Here is a 19,127-nt window from a genome sequence, read left to right on the forward strand (position 1 = left end):
TATAGCACACATTGCACCCCCAAACTCACCTACACACCAACAGTGATCTCTCGATGTTTTCTTAAAATCCCAGGGGAGAAAACAAAGGGCAGGGAGAGCTCATTCTGGCCACTGCAAGGCTTTTCTTCCACACTATTCAATAGCTGTTCTCTCGTGCTCACAATCATAAGACATCAGTAACTTTTTCTAAAAGAAAGTAATATAATAGATCTGTTTCTTGAATCTGCAGCAATCTAAACATCATTTGCTTAGGCCCATACATTTAGCATCAGTGAGCTATAAAGAAGCTGGGTAACTTTTGAGAGCCATCTTTTTTTTAAAAAAAAATTGAGGCAGTGGTTTACAGTAATTATGCAAATCTGGCTTCCCTCATTGATTCTGTTGGAAGCCGACTGAGAAGGTTGTGAATAGTTATCACGTAACTCTGAGATACTGCAATTGTTGTAAATACATGCCAGTTGCCAAGTTTCCGAATTTTGATCACATGACTATGGGGAGGCTTGCAGTGGTTTTAAGTGTAAGTCATTTCTTTCCATGCTGTTGTAACTTTGAGTGGTCACTAGGCCATTGGTTGTAAATTGAGGATTACACGTATACTGCTACCATCAGTTATTGAATGGGGATCTAAATGAGACAAAAGAGGAAATTCTCCTTTCCTGGGACTAAGAATTATCTAGTGTTTTCTTTTAATCAAGCTCAATCTGTGTATTAATACAAACTCAATGCCAGAGTAACACAAAATAAAGCTTTGCGTTATTTTAGTAAAAGCAATGAAGTAGAAGGGATTAATGTACCAAATGATACAAGACTTAGTTCCAAATATCAAAGCTAATAGGCAGTCTATAAATAGGATGAACAAAACAACAGGGGGATGGAAAATGGGAGATATAAAGCTACCCAATGGAACAAAGGAAGTATAAGATCTCTGATCGTTCTGTCCGCACTTCCCTTACTGAGTTTACCTTGCTAGTTACATTTCACCATGGTTTTTGGAGTGCTGTGGCACAATGCCAAACCCAGCCAGGGGACCTGTTCTTATCATCCCTGCTTCTCTGAAGCCCTCTTTATCTGAGGACAACAAAAATTCTAACGTTCTCTTTTTCTGAATCCCATCCCTAGCCTCTTATGGAAGAAGGCAGTAATTTTAGAGTGACAGAATACTTAAGAGTCTAGTCTACAGATCTCTATTCCTGCTATTGAAATTCAAAGCAGAAATTCAAAGCAGAAAAGGGAAGAGCACTTAGTGCTTCCCTAAAGAAGCTGCACTATTCCTGGTCACCCTAGGAATAGAAGGTGTGCAGCACTAGGAAAATCCATTCTCGGGTTGCAAAAGTGAAGATGAGTCACTTTAGAGTTCTTGTATCTGTCACCACCTGCTTGTTTAAAAGCATATTTTGCTGGGACTTCTTGACTTCACAAAATGGTGTGTCGTCTTGAAGGAGATGCTAAGCACACATCCCTTCTATCCCCCAAAAAACAACTGTTCTGTTTTGGATCTGCACAACAGTGTATCATTGTCTATTGTACATGGTCATCTATCATTCTTACAGAAAATCATCAATCCATACAGAAGACAAGATCCTTTTCTTCCAGATTGGTTTTTTGCAGTAAAAAAAAAGAGGATTAACACAGCAAGATTTCTTTATATGAGCAGCATTTGCCCCAAAGTAAAACAAAATTAAGACAAACTGTATCATAAAAGGAAGGTAAAGTTAAAATAATTGCCTCTTTCCATTAACCAAACAATTTTATTTATAGCCTAAAGATCCAAAAGTTTACAAATATAATCTAAAAGTTTAACAAGGAAAATATTTAATTAATATTACATAATATTTAAAACTCCAGTTTGCTAATTTATTAAAAGACTTATTTTTAGAGTGATTTAAAAATTGTATTAACTAGTATTAAATATTTTACTTGTTAAACTGGTTTATCCAATGACAAGTTTATATTATAAATTGTAATTTGTTTTGGGGCCATTTGGCATTAATAAAATAGATTAATCTCTTTATTACTGAACTCTTAACAAATTTGACAACCTTCATACTCAAATGTAAATTATTTGGATTGGGGGGGGGGGTAGAACATATTTTTCCTTTTCATAGATACATTAATTTGTGGTTAGTTATAGAAGGATGCTATTGAAACCAAGAAACACAACATGTAGTCCTTGACTTACAATAGTCAATTTAGTGACCATACATTGGCACTGCAAAAAATGGCATGACCATTTTTCCCAATTATGACCCCATCATCACATGATCAAAATTCAGATGCTTAGTAATTGTTTACATTTATGATGGTTGTAGTGTCCTGGGTTCATGTGATCAGCTTTTGCAACCTTCTGATAAGCAAAGTCAATGGGGAAATCAGATTCACTTAACAACCATGTTACTAATTTAACAAATGCAATGATTCACTTAACAACTGTGGCAAGAGAAGTTGTAAAATATGGCAAAACTTGCTTAACAAATGTTTCACTTAGCAACATAAATTTTGGGCTCCATTGTGGTTGTAACTCAAGAACTACCTGTATATAGGAGCTCTATTGATTTCTTTGGAAGTGGGGAGACAACAAATGAAATTGTAGACAAAAAAAAAATACAGAGGCATTTACCACAAGGATAAAGATAAGGCTAAGGGGCGGGGGGAGCATGAGAACTGAATTAAAGATGCAGAATACTTCAGGAGCAAGATAGCTTTGCAAAGCCAGCAAGCTTGGAATAAAGTAGCAATGGTTGTATAAAGTTTGAAGAAAGCACAATGCTTTTGAAAGTATGCTTTCCATGATCATAGCTAATACCTCTATGAAAGTGATGGAAGTGTTTAATCTTTCTGAAAAAGCCATCAATTCCAGAGCTTTTATGGTTAAGTGAACTGTATAATTTGATTAAATAATAAGACAGCATTTTTAAAGGAAAGTAGAATGTAATGTGTGACTTGATGTTTATTTGGTCCCAAATCTCCTTTATGTATTGTTGCTTTGTTGATCCCTCAAGAACATTTTGTCTTCTCCCCTCCCCTCCACCCTATCTTCATGATTAATCATGGTTCATCAATAGGTCTCAGCCTGTCTTTTTGTGTAATGCTTATTCTATCAACATATTCAGAAAGAAATTCATATAAAATGCAAAAAAAAAAAAATCTGGCCAATTTAGAAAGCACACAGATGGCCTTGCATTAGGAGGATTTTGTTCATTCAAATATTTGGAAATGCATGGTAAAAGAAACAAATATGGTGAGCTATTGTGAATCTTTTTAAACTTTAAATCAGAGGATCAGACCTAATGACTCTGGTTTCCTATCGGGAACGTATAAACGAGTAACATCTTCATGCCGGTGCACAATTCCGCTGCGTTCTCCTCAAGCCCGTTACACACCTGTGAAAGAGAAAGCTAAAGCCCTGGCAAGCTTTTTCTCCCCCTCCCTTTAAAAATAACTTTTAGAAACGTCAGTCTCAGCTAAGATGTACAATTCACTCCAAAAAGCCAAAGGATTTATGACGCATCTTTTTCCTTCGGCAAGATTGATGCTGGCCTCAGTTTATCACAAGGCAATTATAATAATATCTGCGCTTTTAAACCGATTTAATATCACCTCTTACCTCCCCCCCCCCCAACCGGTTGGTCGTACACGCCCCTTCCCCCAGCCTTCTGGAGGAGGCGGAGCCGCAGCGCAACCTCGCTCTCCCCGCGGAAGAGACTGCTCTTCGTGGGCCAAGTCTGGCGGTAGATCTGCTGCAAGCAGGAGGGGTAGTCCCGTCGGCCTGGGAGGGGGGCTGGGTCGAGAGCCGCCCCCTTTCATTCCTATTTCCCCCGTTGAGTCTCCCCTCCACTGTTAGGGAAGGGCGCTGAAGGGTAGCCAGGGAAGCAACTGCGGAGTTCAGCGCCGCCTCTTTTCTCTTACTCTCTTCTTCCTCCCGCCTTTCCTCTTCCTCGCCTGGATCTGCGAAGATGAGCAGCGCTAGAGACCGACGCCTATCTCGGCAAAGCTGGTGGGAGAGAAGGCACTCGGGTTCCGGGCTTCCCTAAGGTGCCACGAGGATTCCGCCCGCCGGCGTCCATCTGAACCTGAGTGGAGCGGCCGTCCCCTCGGCCAAGCGCTCCCGCCCTCCCTCCTCTGGATGCTACCGCTGCTGCTGGTCCACGGCTGCCCCCCCTGCGAGGGCGCGGGAGGCGGCGAGCTCGCATGGCGGCAGCGCAACGGCGGCGGCGGGCTTCGAGGGGGCGGCCCAGACAACGTCCGAGGTTGCCGGGTCTGCGGGTGGTACGCTGGGGACGAGCAGCCCCGTGGCGGCGAGCGCTGTGGCTTCTGGCCCTGGGAACCTCGCTGGGTCTGCTCCTGGCGTGGTCGTCTAATCGGCTTCTGCATTGGCTGGCCTTCCCGTCTCACACGACGGTGCGCACCGAGTGGAGCCGTCAGCTGGCCTTCCCTACCGTCACGTTGTGTAACAATAATCCGCTCCGTTTCCCGCGCCTCTCCAAAGGCGACCTCTACTACGCCGGCAACTGGCTCGGCCTTCTTCTGCCCAACCGGACGGCGCGGCCGCTGCTTGCTGAGCTCCTGCATGCCGAGCCGGAGCGCCTGCGTTGGTTCGCCAAGTTGGCCGACTTCCGGCTCTTCTTGCCACCGCGCCACTTCGGTGGAATCAGCGAAGAGTTCGTCGATCGCCTCGGGCACCGCCTCGACGACATGCTCCTCTCCTGCAAGTTCCGAGGCGAAATGTGCGGCCCGCACAACTTCTCTGCCGTGAGTAGAGGAAAGGAGGGATGAGCCGAATGGGGTGGCTCCGCGGGGGCGGCGCCGTGGGAACACCTGCGGAGCGGCCCGTCAAGCCGAAATCCCGGTAGTTCCTGGTCGCCGCCCGCGCGGAGCCCCAGTAGTGATGGAAGAGAGGCTGTGCCGCGTAGTGTTTGCACGAGCTTTCTGTGGCTAACCTTATCCCAGCTCTGTGGGTAAGGTTCAAGTTCCTGTTGAATGTCTAAAATCGTGCACTTGGGAGCGTTAATACTTTACTATATCACTATATTACTATTACCTGTTTGAACAACTTAGGCAGGAATATCCCTTTATTTGATCTTTAAACAATGACTGAGCTAGGTTGAGCTGAGAGTAACTTGAAATGTCACAGCTAATTTGCATGGTTGGGATGAGTTTAAAAGAGGGTCTCTCCTGTGCTGGTTTTGACATTTTAACTACTAATGGATCCAGCTTTTTTTTTCACTGTTATTTCTAACTGAAACAAGGTAAACAGGTTTATATGTGCCTTCCATCAGTGGAAAATAAGGCTATACCTGTTGAATTTCTGCATGTTCTATAGTTAATAAAAGTGGCTTACATAGACAGAAGTTTGATGGTGAGCAATGATATGTATACTTGTATTCTTTCACTAAAGGGAATATTTTCTCCCAAATATTTCTTTAAATAGCTGTGTGGAAAGCACTTTTATTAAGCAAACATTTTTTTCAATTCTCTGATTACACATCCTGAAAAGCAATGTCTATTGAAGTATTTTTCCTTTTCATGCTTCTGTTTAGAGATACAAATAACAGTTTTCACATAGGGAAATCAAATACAGTAGAAAGAAGAATCTAACCTATTCTAATCTAATCTTAACTATTTTTAAACATTTTTGGGGGAGGTGGGAGTGTGCAGAGATTTAAAAGACACGTGTCCTGTTCTGGGCAGCTAGAAAAATTGTGGTGCTGATGAAATACCTGACAAAGGAACAGGTTTTGTGAAATGGATATCATTTGTAAGTGTATTGAATATAACTTTTACTTTTCCTGACTGTTCAGATTCCAAGGAGGAAAAGTAATGTTTTCTCTCCTTTAATTTCTTTGGAGCTGACTGAAATCTATAAAAAAGCAAGACTGATTTCTGTGTCCCTCTAAATGGGGAGTACTTGACATGTTATAAACAAAACCATGAGAAGGAAGCTGTGCAAATATGCTTTGTGGCAAGGGAAAGCAACAAGAGATAGAAGATAACTTCCCAAGACAGAGTAAATGGTTGGTACAAATGCTTTTCTTAACAAGATGCTGGAGATAAATTTGAAACCAATTTCAGAATAGTGCTTGTGCTATCTACATATAAGTCTGAATGGATTCATTCTGGGGTCTGACCCCAAGCAGTTTAGAAATGTGTTACAAGTATGGTGACTTGGCAACAATAAAAATAACTCATATAATGTAATATTTTCTTGATAATCATGATATTAGTTAATAAAGATCTGTTTTTAAAAAAATATGATGCTGTCAACAATGGATAGTGTATCAGGAAGTGGCCTGATAACCTTTACATTTAAAACAATTGTAATTTTGTGTGTAATGTTAAACAAGTGTGTCATAAGTCAAACAGAGGGCATGTGAGTAATAAAGCCTAACATTAATACATACTTAAGCTGTTAATTTGAGAAATCTTGTGCTCTCTGCAGTAATATGAATAGAAGGTTTCAAGTCAGGGAACCTACCAAAAGTACTTCGATACAGGTAGTCCTTGAGTTGCAACTGTAATGAGCCTGGTTCGTAACTTGTGATAGTCGTAAGTGGGTAAGTCATGTGACTGACCCAGGTTTATGATCTTTTTGTGGTGTGTTTGCCAAAAACCGTAAGTCAATGCTGTTTTTTGGCAAAACTGCCATAAAATATAGCTATGTATTTGGGATGCTGCAAATGGCTGTAAATGTGGCCCAGTTGATGAGTGTCCAAAGCACAATTATGTGATTGTGGGGATGGGGCCCAACTATTGGAATTTTGAATCCTGGTAATAACTATCCCCTGGTAGGTCTGTCAGAACTTTGATCACAAGTTGAGGACTACCTTTATTAAATCAATAAAATTCATTTTATGTTGTTCCTTTTTCTGGGTATGGCTTGAGACTAAACTATTTTGTTATCTTTCGCAACAGAAGCTCCTTCATATCAGGAAAAAAAAAGATCTTCTATCACAGGAACTTTCCAGAATGTTGTTAGCCTGCAATTCCAATCTTTTTGACTGTTAGTCATACTGGCTACTGTTTCCCCTGCTCCAGTTCTGCCAATTACTATGCTAATCTCACTGCCTGATCCTATCCTGAATGGACTACTCTAAGGTGCTGGGCTGCCTTCAGAGCGTATTCAGAAGCTGGTGCAAAATGTAACTGCATGGGCAGTTGTGTGTTTCTCTAGAGGGCACTTCTCATGTTCTGTGAGCAGTGTTGGTTACCAGTTTGCTTCGGGGTCCAATTTAGGGTGCTGCTTTTGACCTTAAAGCCCTACACAGCACAGGACCAGGTTATCTGAGGTACTGCCACTCCTTGATTACATCTACCTGTCCTATCAGGTCCAGCAGAGACTTGCATGCTATGGAATCCCATCTGCCAAGAAATTCCATAAGGCGGGACCTAGGAGACGAGCCTTTTCCGCCTTGGTATCCACTCTTCAGAATAGCATTGCCCTTTAAGTGGTTAGTGCCAACCCTTATAGTCTTTGGGAAAGCTCTTAAAACTTGGGGGGGGGCAGTGGATTTCACCAGGCCTGGGCATCCCCTGACGGCGAGGAACCCATGCAGTAGCTATATCATACTCAACTATTTCTGATTGTAATCCTTTTATGACCCTTGCTTTATTAATTATTTTAGTAAAGTATTGGTAAATAATAAATTGGTAAATCATTGGTTTCATTGTTTGCTGCCCAGCTTTTGTGAGATGGACAGCCATAAACTTGTTAATTATATTTATTCTGAAGAAAATTATAATTCCTGTTCTTCCATTAAAACAGTAACATGAGAGGAGGTATAAATACTTTTACTTTGAAGCACTCAACATCTATTCATGTGAAAATTAGCAGGAGAAAGCATTTTGCAGTCAAACAGCATGTCCTTTCCAAAACTTCTTCAATTAGAAAGCAAAGTTAAGAAGAATTACAGTATGTAAATATTCACAGGGTATCACTGAAAGGGCATTTCTTTTTTAAATGTAGGAAATATGAAATGAGGAACAGAAGTTCTGAGGATGAAAGGTGCACATCAACATTTCCTAATCCCTCCTTTAATCTGTATTTTTTATTTGAAATAAGAAAGGATAAGGCATCTGGGATTAATAATTGTATTTAATTTATCTAATTTTAATAAACTTGATTTATAAAAATCTGGTCCCTTTTATTCTTAGTCTTCTCAGTTTCAGTGTGTAGCTCCCATGTGACAGTGGCAGTGAACAAAACACTCTTACTATTGCTATTGTTGGACCATAACTTCATGTGTAGGAGGTCAAAGGTTCTCATAGTAAAATGTGATAAGCATCTATTCCTGAATATGTTTGCAATGTTTGTGTGAATGTAAGTTTGTATTTAATGGCCAAGTGAATTAAATTCACAGCAGGGGTCCAGGCTCTGTTTAAGAACTTGCAACAGGTTAGATAGGCTTGAAAAGTAATGCAGAAAGTAATCGAAGAAATCAGGGAAGAGACCTGATTTTATGACAGAAAGGTAATTGGAAGTGTCCCGCCCAAAATTGGAAACTGTTGATACTAATAAAAAAATTAAAGAGAAAAACCAGAAAGTAATTGATAGTTACATCATACATTACACAGCTGCAAAGATGCAAAGTTTGGCAGGCCAATATAAATGTTCTCAGATTTAATTCCCATCATATAAGCAATTATCCAATTAGGACTGATAGTTTTATAATCTTTCAGAGTTGCAATGGTTTCCAAATCTGGGCACTGTAAAATGTTCCCGCCTTCCTCGTTGAAGTGACTGCATTTCAGGCACTTAGCTTTAGGATCAGTTGCAATGTCCTAAGGTCATGTGACTATGCTTGGGGGAAGTGTTTGCCATGTTTTTCCAGTTTCAAGCAAAAAAAATGCCCATTTGGAAGAATGGTTTTGTTTAATGATGGCCCCATTCATTTAATGACTATGATTCAGTTAATGATTGTCACAAAAATGTTGAAAAACCAGGTCCAGTCTTGACTTACAACTGCAATGATTTATGACCAGATTTCTAGTCCCAATTGTGGTTGTATGTTGTAGATTACCTGTATCTATCAAGGGGATTTGTTGTACTGACTTGATGGATGAAGATCACTAAGACTTCAAGATCACTGCTCTTTCATTTCAGAGGAAGCGATTGTTAAGTCATTTTTTTTTAATTTTCTGTTGCTTATTACAAGTCCTTCTGCAATTACACAATTTGTCAACGCTCTGTTTTGACAATCTGGTTGAACATGTGTTAAAATTAAATTGGTTTTTTTTAAAAAAATAATTCTATTGAAACTCTTAAAAAAGTTAAAAAAGAATCCAAACTAATGTAAAGGGGGAAAAGGAAAGAAAGCATAGAGTAAACAATGTGCAAGGAAAAAAAGAAAACGTTTAAGCAAAATAGAAAAGAAAGAAAAATATTTTTAAAATGGTTTCCAAAATGTTTCTCTTCTCATCCAGTCAGCTTCTGGGATGAGAAGCAAAATGTTTTCCAAGAAAACACCAAGAAAGTCCAATTGCCTTTTGGGGAAAAAATACATTTGGGACTTCAGTACTACTCCTAAATGTTTGAGCTGGTTTCTTTCAAACTTCTAGATACTCCAGATCTGTAGAAGCAATAAAAAACTATGCATTCAAACAATTTCTTAAGAAGTAGCACTGTGCAAGATACTTCAATTTCAGGCAAGTTTATATAAAATATTTCTAGACTTATTTCCTTATAGTACATTTCTGGTCAATATTCAGACCATAAATAAGAGCAGTTTAAAGAATATCAGAAGACATCACATATAAAAATTAGTAATATGTAGGTGTTTTTGACTTTGTGAATGGAACATTATGGCACTTTGATTTACTCCAATGCTCTGTTTGGAAGAATCAGTTGAGTTCACACACAGATGTACCACAGACTCTAATCATCAAATACAATCCAGTGTAATACATGCATATGCTTCCCCAAGAGCTTTCACTAATTCAGAACCGTCATAAATATTAAAGTTACTGTGGCATTGCTTGTGATGTAGGAGAAACTGACCTACCAGAAATGGAACCAGCTATCCTGGAGGAGGAAGCAGTGCGGGTACTCAACCAGTTGCCTAACTGCAAAACCCCAGGAAGTGATGGATTCCTGCAGAGCTGCTGAGATCACTGCCAACAAAAGTATTGGCAGCGCTTTGCCAAAGTGTATTGAATTTTGGTGAGTGACCAAAAGAATGGAAAAGATAATTATTTATTCCAATATTTAAGAAAGGTGATACAAAAGACTGTTCTAACCACCGAACTATAGCCTTGATACCAAACATGAGTAAAAATCTCTTGAAGATAATTCAGCAACATTTGAATCCAACCGCCAATAGAGAACTGCCTGATCTCGAAGGATGGATTATGGAAAGGAAGAGGAATTGGGATCATATTGCCAATCATGTTGGATGATGGAAAAAGCAAAGGGATACCAAGAAGACCTCTACATGTGCTTCATCGACTACATAACTGTCTTCAACTGTGTTGACCATGACAAACCATGCAACTGCATCAAAGAACTGGAAATATCACCACACTACATCCAGCTCATTCGGTCATTGTACTCTGGTCAGGCAGCCACTGTAAGATCTATATATGGAGATACAAAATGGTTCAGAATTGGACAAGGCACTCGGGAAGATTGCATCCTGTCACATTTACTATTCAACATGTACACAGACATAGTTATGAGAAATGCACATTTGGAGGAATCTACCGTTGGGGTTAAAATCAATGGTAGGAATATCAACTACCTCTGATATGCAGATGATATCTCAATGCTCACAGAAAGCAAGGAGGATTTGGAGTAGCTAATCCTGAGAGTCAAAGATGATAGTAAAAAAAATGGACTGTACTTTGACATCAAGAAAACAAAGATAACAACACCTGCACAGAACAAATAGGGCAGAGTACAGATGGACAAGGAGACCATAGAAACAGTGAAGGAATTCATCTTCCTTTGGGCTTTAACATCAATGAAAGTGGTGAGTTACAGCCCTAAGATCAGAAGGTGGATAGCTCTTGGAAGAACAGTGAAGTTATTCATGACAGAATAATGTCATAAAGAATATAGACATCAGCCTCACAAACAAAGGCAGATTAGTTAACGCAATAATTTTTCCAATGGCTAGCAAAACTTGAATTCTGAAAAAGGCTGATAGGGGAAGGGTGGACACCTTTGAATTATGTTGTTGGGGGTGACTATTACGCATCCTGTGGACTGAAAAAGTAACAAAGAATCCTAGACCAAACCTCACCAAAAATAGCACTAGAAGCCAAGATCACCGAACAGAGGCTGTCAGACTTTGATTATATAATGAGAGCCAACTCATTCAAAAAGTCAATCATTCTGGGAGTGATCAACAGAAAAAGGAGAAGAGGCTGCCCTAGCACCTGTTGGCTTAACACTATAAAGGATGACACTGGGATAACCATGGTGGATCTGAAGGAGACGGTGCGGGACAGAGGGGCATGGAGAGTTGAGATCCACAGAGTGGCAAAGGATCGGGCACGACTGAATGGCTGATGACGATGCTTATGGCTGAATAGGACTTTATAACAGATTTTCTATTCTATAAAGTAGAAGCATCTGATTATTATGGCTGAAACTAATCGATAGGTGTATGTATGTATGTATGTATGTATGTATGTATGTATGTATGTATGTATGTATGTATGTACAGTGTGTATCTATAAGTTTGGAATCAGTTTGCTTCCTGGAAACAACTTGAATTAGTCCTTGCAGTTTTTCTTGGCCAAGTTTTATGGAACTGGTTTGCCTTTGCTTCCTTCCTAGGACTCAAGAGAGAATGCCCCAATTACCCTGCTGGCTTTATTCCTAAGGTAGAACTAGAACTGTCAGTTTTCTGGTTTCTAACCTGATGCTTTAACCCGTATATTAAACCGGCTCTAGTTTTTCCAATATCTTTGTTTAAAAGTCGGATGACAACATATGTGCTAAGAGATGCCTAGGTTTGAAAGCAATTTGATAATGCAGAAGCTTAAAACCACATGCTCCTGGGATGTAGCTAATCAGATATGAAAATGAAAATTGTTTAGGATTGGGAATCATAACCCATCCTTGAAATCCCTAATCCTTGGTTGGCTGTGGTGGTTCTGTACTCTGTATAAAGGCTTTTCCTCTATACTTTTTGCACACACACCCCTTTTTTTTCTTGTGAATATATTTTTGGGGGTACTGAAAACAGGAAGACAGACCTACTCAGAATCTTTGAACCAAAGATAAAAATTGAAGGAACAGGTACCCAGTGACATTCTAAGTCACATAGTACCTGACACCTCCATTCAATTCACAGGTCTCACTGAGGCTGTGATCTTTGTGGCTAAATCCATATTGAGGAAAGTTTGAACAGGCAGACCTGTGCTCACAAGGTCAGCAAATAATGATGTAATTTCTTCTCACCTGCTTGCTAATTCTACACTATTTCCTCTCGAGGGGGGAGCCATAATTCTCACTTTGGCAGTAACCCATACGATTCAGGGTTGTGATATTGTAGCATCTTGACAGAAGCCAGACTGGCAAGAATATTAGTTTCTCCCCTGCCATCATCTGAAGTTCAACTCCCTATTCTTCCATTTGAAAAATGCCTTTAAGCACAAAGAATATCTGTTACCAATGTTGCTCTTTTTGAGAACTAGAAAGACAGCATCCAAAAAGAGCCACAATTGATAGCTTTGTGGAACCTGGATACCTTGTGGAATCTAGCTATTTTCTAGAACTGCCTGTGTTTGTTATATTCTAGTTGAATCTGGGTAATATGGGTTGATAGGCAGTGGTGAAATTCAATTTTTGTTACTACCGGTTCTGTGAGTGTGGCTTGGTGGGCATGACAGGGGAAGGATACTGCAAAATCTCCATTCCCATCCCACTCTGGGGTCAGTCAGAAGTGGTATTTGCTGGTTCTCCGAACTACTCAAAATTTGTGCTATTGGTTCTCCAGAACCTGTTAGAACCTGCTGAATTTCACCCCTGTTGATAGGACAGAAAAAGGTTGGATGTCATCTTTTTGCTTTAGTGTTGTGGCCATAATTACCAATGTTCTTTTTTTTCTCTTGATATTTTTATTTATTTATTTCAAAGATAGCATGTTAAAAAAACTACAAGAACAAAAAAGACAATAATTACAAGCACAACACAACAAAACAAAAATAAAAAAGTTGTGTAAGTGCGGAAAAAGAGACAGAAAAAGAGGTTTACTTGTGAAGCAGAGGCTTATCAGAAAAATATAGAAAAAGGTATTAATACAACGGATTCAATTATAATAGAAATTACAAAATGAATGAAAGATGATCAACTGGAACTGATCGAGTTGGCAGAGATGGTAAAATTAACTATATGGCTTAGGGACAATGTTTTGGATAAGAGAATAGAAGTTGTTCATGGAGTTTAATATAGCAATAAACTGTTAACGGGCCCTTTAAAATTAGCTTATTTCTTTGGGATGCTAGTTAACAGTAGTTATTTATTTTATAGCTAACAGATATGGGAGTCAATCTGATTGATGTTAGATTTCTATATTTGAGTTATTTTTTTTAAAGAACTGTGATGTAAAATAGTAACATAGTAAATATTGCAAGTATAGATGCGAAACTATATAATTATTTGTAGACTCATTATGCAAAGCGGGTATTTATTACGTTTATTTGAAACATATTTGTTAACAGTCAACCAGAGTGGCCAATGTATGTTTAATATTAGTTTTACATATGTTCACATATGTAATATATATCATTTCATAGAGCTTTACAGCCCTCGCTAAGCAGTTTACAGAGTCATCCTATTGCCCCAAACAATCTGGATCCTCATTTTATCGACCTTGAAAGGGTAGAAGGCTGAATCAACCTTGAGCCAATGAGAATCAAACTGCCAAATTGCTGGCGGCAGACAGTCATCAGAAGTAGCCTGCAGTACTGCATTCTAACCACTGTGCCACCACGGCTCTTCACCACTAAAGCTGAACCCTTTCTGACCTAGACAGCCTAAGGTGAGAAGTTGTGCTGAGTTTGCCATAGTGGTGAAGAGAGTAAAATAAACAGTTTCAAGTCTCTGTCACAGTCGGAACTCACTTAATGAATGTCTTGAAGCAAGTTTGAAGTATATCAGCTGAGACTATCCCATCTGTAAAGTGGGTAACTTGATCTCTTTTATAGAACCATTCTAAGGAAGAGTGATAAACATGTTGAGCTTTTATGTTTTAATGTAGTTATATCACTGTGCATGTTGGGTAGTTGCATTAATGTTTCCATTTAGTTCAATTTCTAATTAACTCATTCAGGGTAGTAGTGTGCAAAATGAGAAGTTGAAAGTAGGCCAGAGATCTGGAATCAGAAAATGAAAGCCAGGGATATAGAGCAAAGCAATCACAAGGAAGCTGAATTCTTAAGTAAAATAACCTTTCTCAAACATAGGCTATCTAGATGCTTGGGTCTATCAGAATTTTTAGTAGCGTGCTGGCAAAGTATCTTGGAGTTGGATCCAAATTTTATTCAAGAGTAGCAATCTGAGAAGGCTTAAAACTGAACCTAACCATACAGGATGGGACAGGATAGGAGATAAGGCCATCTGTCCTTCATGAGGCTATTTCCATAATATCTGAAATGTGATAGGTGATATTAACCTTTGCAGGAAAAATATGCAGACAGTTGAAGTGAAATTTTATTTGCCCTGTATTCATTAACACACTTTTGCTTCAAGCAGTTTTCTTCCCCAACATGACAAGAAAAAGACAAAATTTAGCTTCCATCATGCGTGCATATTTTTCTCAGAAATATATAGCCTGACTACCTTTGTTTTAGACATGAATGGAGTCTATGTACTTCCTGTCATATCTGGTTTGACCTTTAAGCTACTTTCAATTTAATATAGTTTGATGCCTCTGTTCTTTAGCAGCTCTCTTTTCTCCTTTTAACAATGAAAATAATCCTTGGAAGATGATTATCAGAAAAAATAGGGTGAGGAAATGATGTTTCTTTTCTCTATTACTACCCTCCTTCCCATTTTTTTCTATCAGCAAAGAGTTTATACTCTTAAGAAAGAACAATAGCTTCAGGTGCAGTTTTGGAAAAGAAACAAGAGGAAGAGTTGGAAAGTTTTTCTTCTGATTCTGCATAATTTGGTCCTTAGATATTATCCAGTGATGATCAAGAAGCTTGTAAGAGTAAATCTCATTCAGCGGATGGTTCATTTCTTCAGATCAAATTCCGGTCTAATTCTCAATGGCACAAAATTTGCCGTAAAGTTTCAGGTAGGACCACTAATTGGCCTCTGGAAAAAAAAAGATGATGGGGTTGGAGAGCTAAGTTTAAAATTCTAGTTAGTACAAACCTCAAATGTCCTTTCTACGTCTAATTACAAGTGCAAGAAGAAGAAAAAACCACAACTCTCTTTCCAACAACTGGATGATACTGTGCAATAACTTCCTTCCAGTTTTTGTGTTGTAAAATTGCAGTGGGATTCCCAGTTCACATAGGAAAGAGATGTTTTTGTTCTGAATTTTTATGACCAAACAGCCATAGCTGGAGCTGTGTAATCCTCCCCACTCTATTTTGCATTGAATCGATCTGACTTCTCAGAGAGTGTTAATAGCTTTTCCTTTCCCTTTTGTGAAATTTTATTTCATTGGATGTTCAATTTAGAGAGATTGTTTTGAAATTTACTCTTGCTGTCATACCTGATTGTTGCCTCCTTATTGTTGCAGAACAAGGGAAGGTTGGTTTTCAGATTGCTCTCTTGAGAAATCTAAACTGGTAGCTGTGTCTTTTTTTCTTTTTCTTCCTTAAATGAATGATTCCAGTCTTTCAGTGAGGAATATGAAACTGAAAAGCAGCCTTTCCTCTGGCATGAATGCAGCATAGGGTTTCCAGCCCTTTCCTATCTTTCTGAATTGTGAAGAAGGAACAGTAGAGAGATCTTGTGATACATAGGTGATGGGATCATATTTGACCTGCTGCAGATAAAAAAATTAACATATTCTGGACAGTGATTGGTATGATAATTCTATCATTACTGACAATATATACAGAAGTGAGTACACCTCCTCACGTTTTGTAAATATTTAAGTATATCTTTTCATGTGACAACACTGAAGAAATAACATTTGGCTACAATGTAAAGTAATGAGTATACAGCTTGTATAAGTGTAAATGTACTGTCCCCGCAAAATAACGCAACAAACAGCCATTAATGTCTAAACTGCTGGCAACAAATACTTAAATGTTTACAAAATGTGAGGGGATGTACTAACCTCTCTGATGTACTGTATGAATGGGTCTTGTTCCCACACTCACATATGTACTTTCTGCAGATTCTAATCAAACAGATTCTGCAGATATATTGCTCTCTTTCAAACTGAATTGGAAGAACTCCAGTTTTTCTTTTTGGAGAGAGGGAAATGTAGTCAACACGTTAGGAGTCAGTATTTTTTGTATCATGCACAAGGCAGGCATCAAGGACTTTTATTGTTGGACACCTATCGAGATATACATCACAGTAGGCTACCTGCTGCAATTTCTGAATTCTTCCAGCTCTCCTGCGCCTTCATCTTATAGTTGCTCTTGTTTCATCTGATCTCACTAATAAATGAGAGATGACAGCAGCAAGGCAAAGAAAAACTAACCTCTGGTTGACTTGTCATTTATTCCTATGTGTCTTGGATATGGTGCAGATAAAGTCTAAATGAAGAGGTGAGTTAGTGGAATAGCATCAAGAAGGATGGACGGTACAAGTGTTAATATTTTATGGAGGCTACAAATAAATATTCAATAAATGGGCTAAAGAAAGAACCTTTACTCAAGCCCCTATACACTCCAATTTTATACATGCACACACACACACAGAGAGAAACGTATGTTGATTGTATATTAGGCTTCCTTTGCAGCAACTATACTGTACTCAACATTGGCCTGCACTAAGAAAATGTTTCAAACATGAAGCAAATAATATTCTGGAAGATTTATTGAACTATTTCAGTAAATCGTTTGTAGATCTGTAATAAAAAAACAAAACAAAAACATTTATGTTTCTGTGGTATGGGGTTTGGCTGAAACAAAATCCAGAGTGACATTATGAAAAAGTAGAGCAAGGATGCTGTGCACTAACTCCTGCCTTGCCCCTTTTCCATAAAGTCTTGTTACCCACCTACACCCATTGAATTTCCCTGTGTCTTCCATTCCTGGTTTTTTTTTAACTGCTGTTACCTGTGAAGCAGTATATAAGTCTAAGTGCTATTGGTATCCTAGCCTATGTTCCTGTTTCTTAGTGAGATGGACTCAGCAGTAAGGAAAGATTCCTAGCATGGCAAATTCTACAGATTCATTCATCTCCTCAGACTTCCTAGTGTTTCCCCTCCTGCCTCCAGCTACTACTACCAATCTTTCAGTGCAACATATCCCACTTCCACACATGTTCTGATCCTATCACCTTTTCCCCCTCCCTGTCTCAGCTGTTGTTGCCATCACTATAATACAAACATGTACCATACCAAGCTCAGCTTGTCTTTTTTCCCACTGTTAACCTCCATTGGCTGATCAAACACATTTTGGTTGCACTAAGAACTGAACAGCCCTGTGTCAATCTGAATACAAATCACAATATCCAAAGCACAAATGTTTCTGACTGGGCACAGTACACCAAATCAGCTGTGCTTTAGATGCATGGAACAATTCATGTATATATCTGTTCTACAATACAGAAGTAAAATATCATGCATGCCACATTGGAGACAGTGCTGGAACTATAATTTTGTTCTTCTTTAACATATTTGTTTATTTACTAGATTTATATCTTCCCTTGATTTTGTGCAATTCAGAGCAGCGTATAAAATGTAATGTTCTCTCTTCCTATTTCCCCCACAACAACAATTTTGTATGGTGGGTTGGAATAAGAAAGAATGACTTGCAGAAAATCATCTAATCTGTGTCTGTCCCTAAAGGAAAACTAAAACTTAAGCTGTTCCAATTTCTAGTCCAGCACCTTAACTAGAACCCCCAAACTGGTTCTCCACTCTCTCTACTTGGTAATTGTCACGTAGTACATAATAAAGTTAGCTCTTTAGCTTTTCCAGAGTTGAACTTTCTATATACTTTCATTTTTTTTGTCAGGTAAATCAAACTGTCAAGAGTTTGTAGTGGATGCAAATTATATGTAATAGATTGATAAATAAATCAATCAAATTTATAGTTAGGTGGGTTAGGCTGTGAGAGAATTACTGCTTTAAAGTAATCCAGCTGGCTTTCATGGCTAAGGAGTGGTCATGAGTTGATCTCTCTACTTTCTAGCCTTGCTCTCATATCCTCACTTCACTCTTTTATGGCAAGATCAGCCCCCACGTACATAATTATGTGTGAATCCAACTGAGACTTCATTTACTTTGTTTATGTATTAGAATAATTTATTGAATACCGTTATAGGTGAATGATTGAATTATGAGTAGATTTGTGACCATTAACAAATAATACTTAAGTGATTGTGAGACAAATTTTCTTGCATTGATGAGCTGGTTAATGTATGATGTGATTAATGTGTTTAATCAGTGAGAAATATTGTTAAATCACCTAATGACCTATATCAGCTGTTTTCCAATTAAATGTTAAAAAATATCCATTCCTCAAGAACCACTACTTTCAGAATCCTAGAAAATGGCATGTTCCCCCCACTACTTTTGAGAATCTTGTCTGTTCTTTTACATAGAAATTGGTCATTTTATCCAATGTTGTGTAGGCGAAAGGGATGATGATGATGATTGAAGGTAATTATGTATAACTTTGAACGCAACAGGAAATTATGCATCTACAAGTCATTTGCAGTAAATATCCATAGTGAAACTCTTGTCTTAATACTTCAAATATACAAGCAAAAGCCATTTGTTGCACCATTCCAATCTTCTGACCTTCTGTGATTCTTCACTGTTCCTCATCTCTTACATTTTCTAGATTGCTAGAATCCTTACCAAGACTGCTTTTGTTTAGGATTCACATGAACCATTCCTGAACCACTCCTTTTCTTCTTAGACTGTCTCCCATTCCCCGCGCAATTTCTTTGTTTAATTACTTTCTTAAACCCGATCTTTTTATGCCCTTTAATTTGCATGTTCCTTGCTTTCATCAGTTCATTTAACCCCTGCTAGAACAGT

At 38.7% G+C, this 19,127-nt stretch overlaps 1 protein-coding gene across 8 annotated transcripts in view; it reads left to right on the top strand.

The window, feature by feature from the left end:
• Nucleotides 1-19,127, top strand: part of ASIC2 (acid sensing ion channel subunit 2) — a gene marked incomplete at its 5' end in the record, with an annotated part of 651,084 nt that overhangs the window by 467,080 nt on the left and 164,877 nt on the right. For 7 of the 8 annotated variants that reach the window (XR_014176809.1, XR_014176810.1, XR_014176811.1 and 4 more), the window contains one exon: nt 3,756-4,749. The exons of the other annotated variant lie outside the window; for it this stretch is intronic. Coding sequence is in view for 4 of the 7 variants with exons in the window: in XM_081971171.1 (XP_081827297.1) it covers nt 4,189-4,749 (561 nt within the window). Of the gene's footprint in view, nt 1-3,755; nt 4,750-19,127 lie in introns of those variants that run through there. 8 annotated transcript variants of the gene reach the window in all.

This window comes from Natrix helvetica (assembly GCF_964273705.1).
Source record: "Natrix helvetica genome assembly, chromosome: Z".
Lineage (NCBI taxonomy): Eukaryota > Metazoa > Chordata > Lepidosauria > Squamata > Natricidae > Natrix > Natrix helvetica.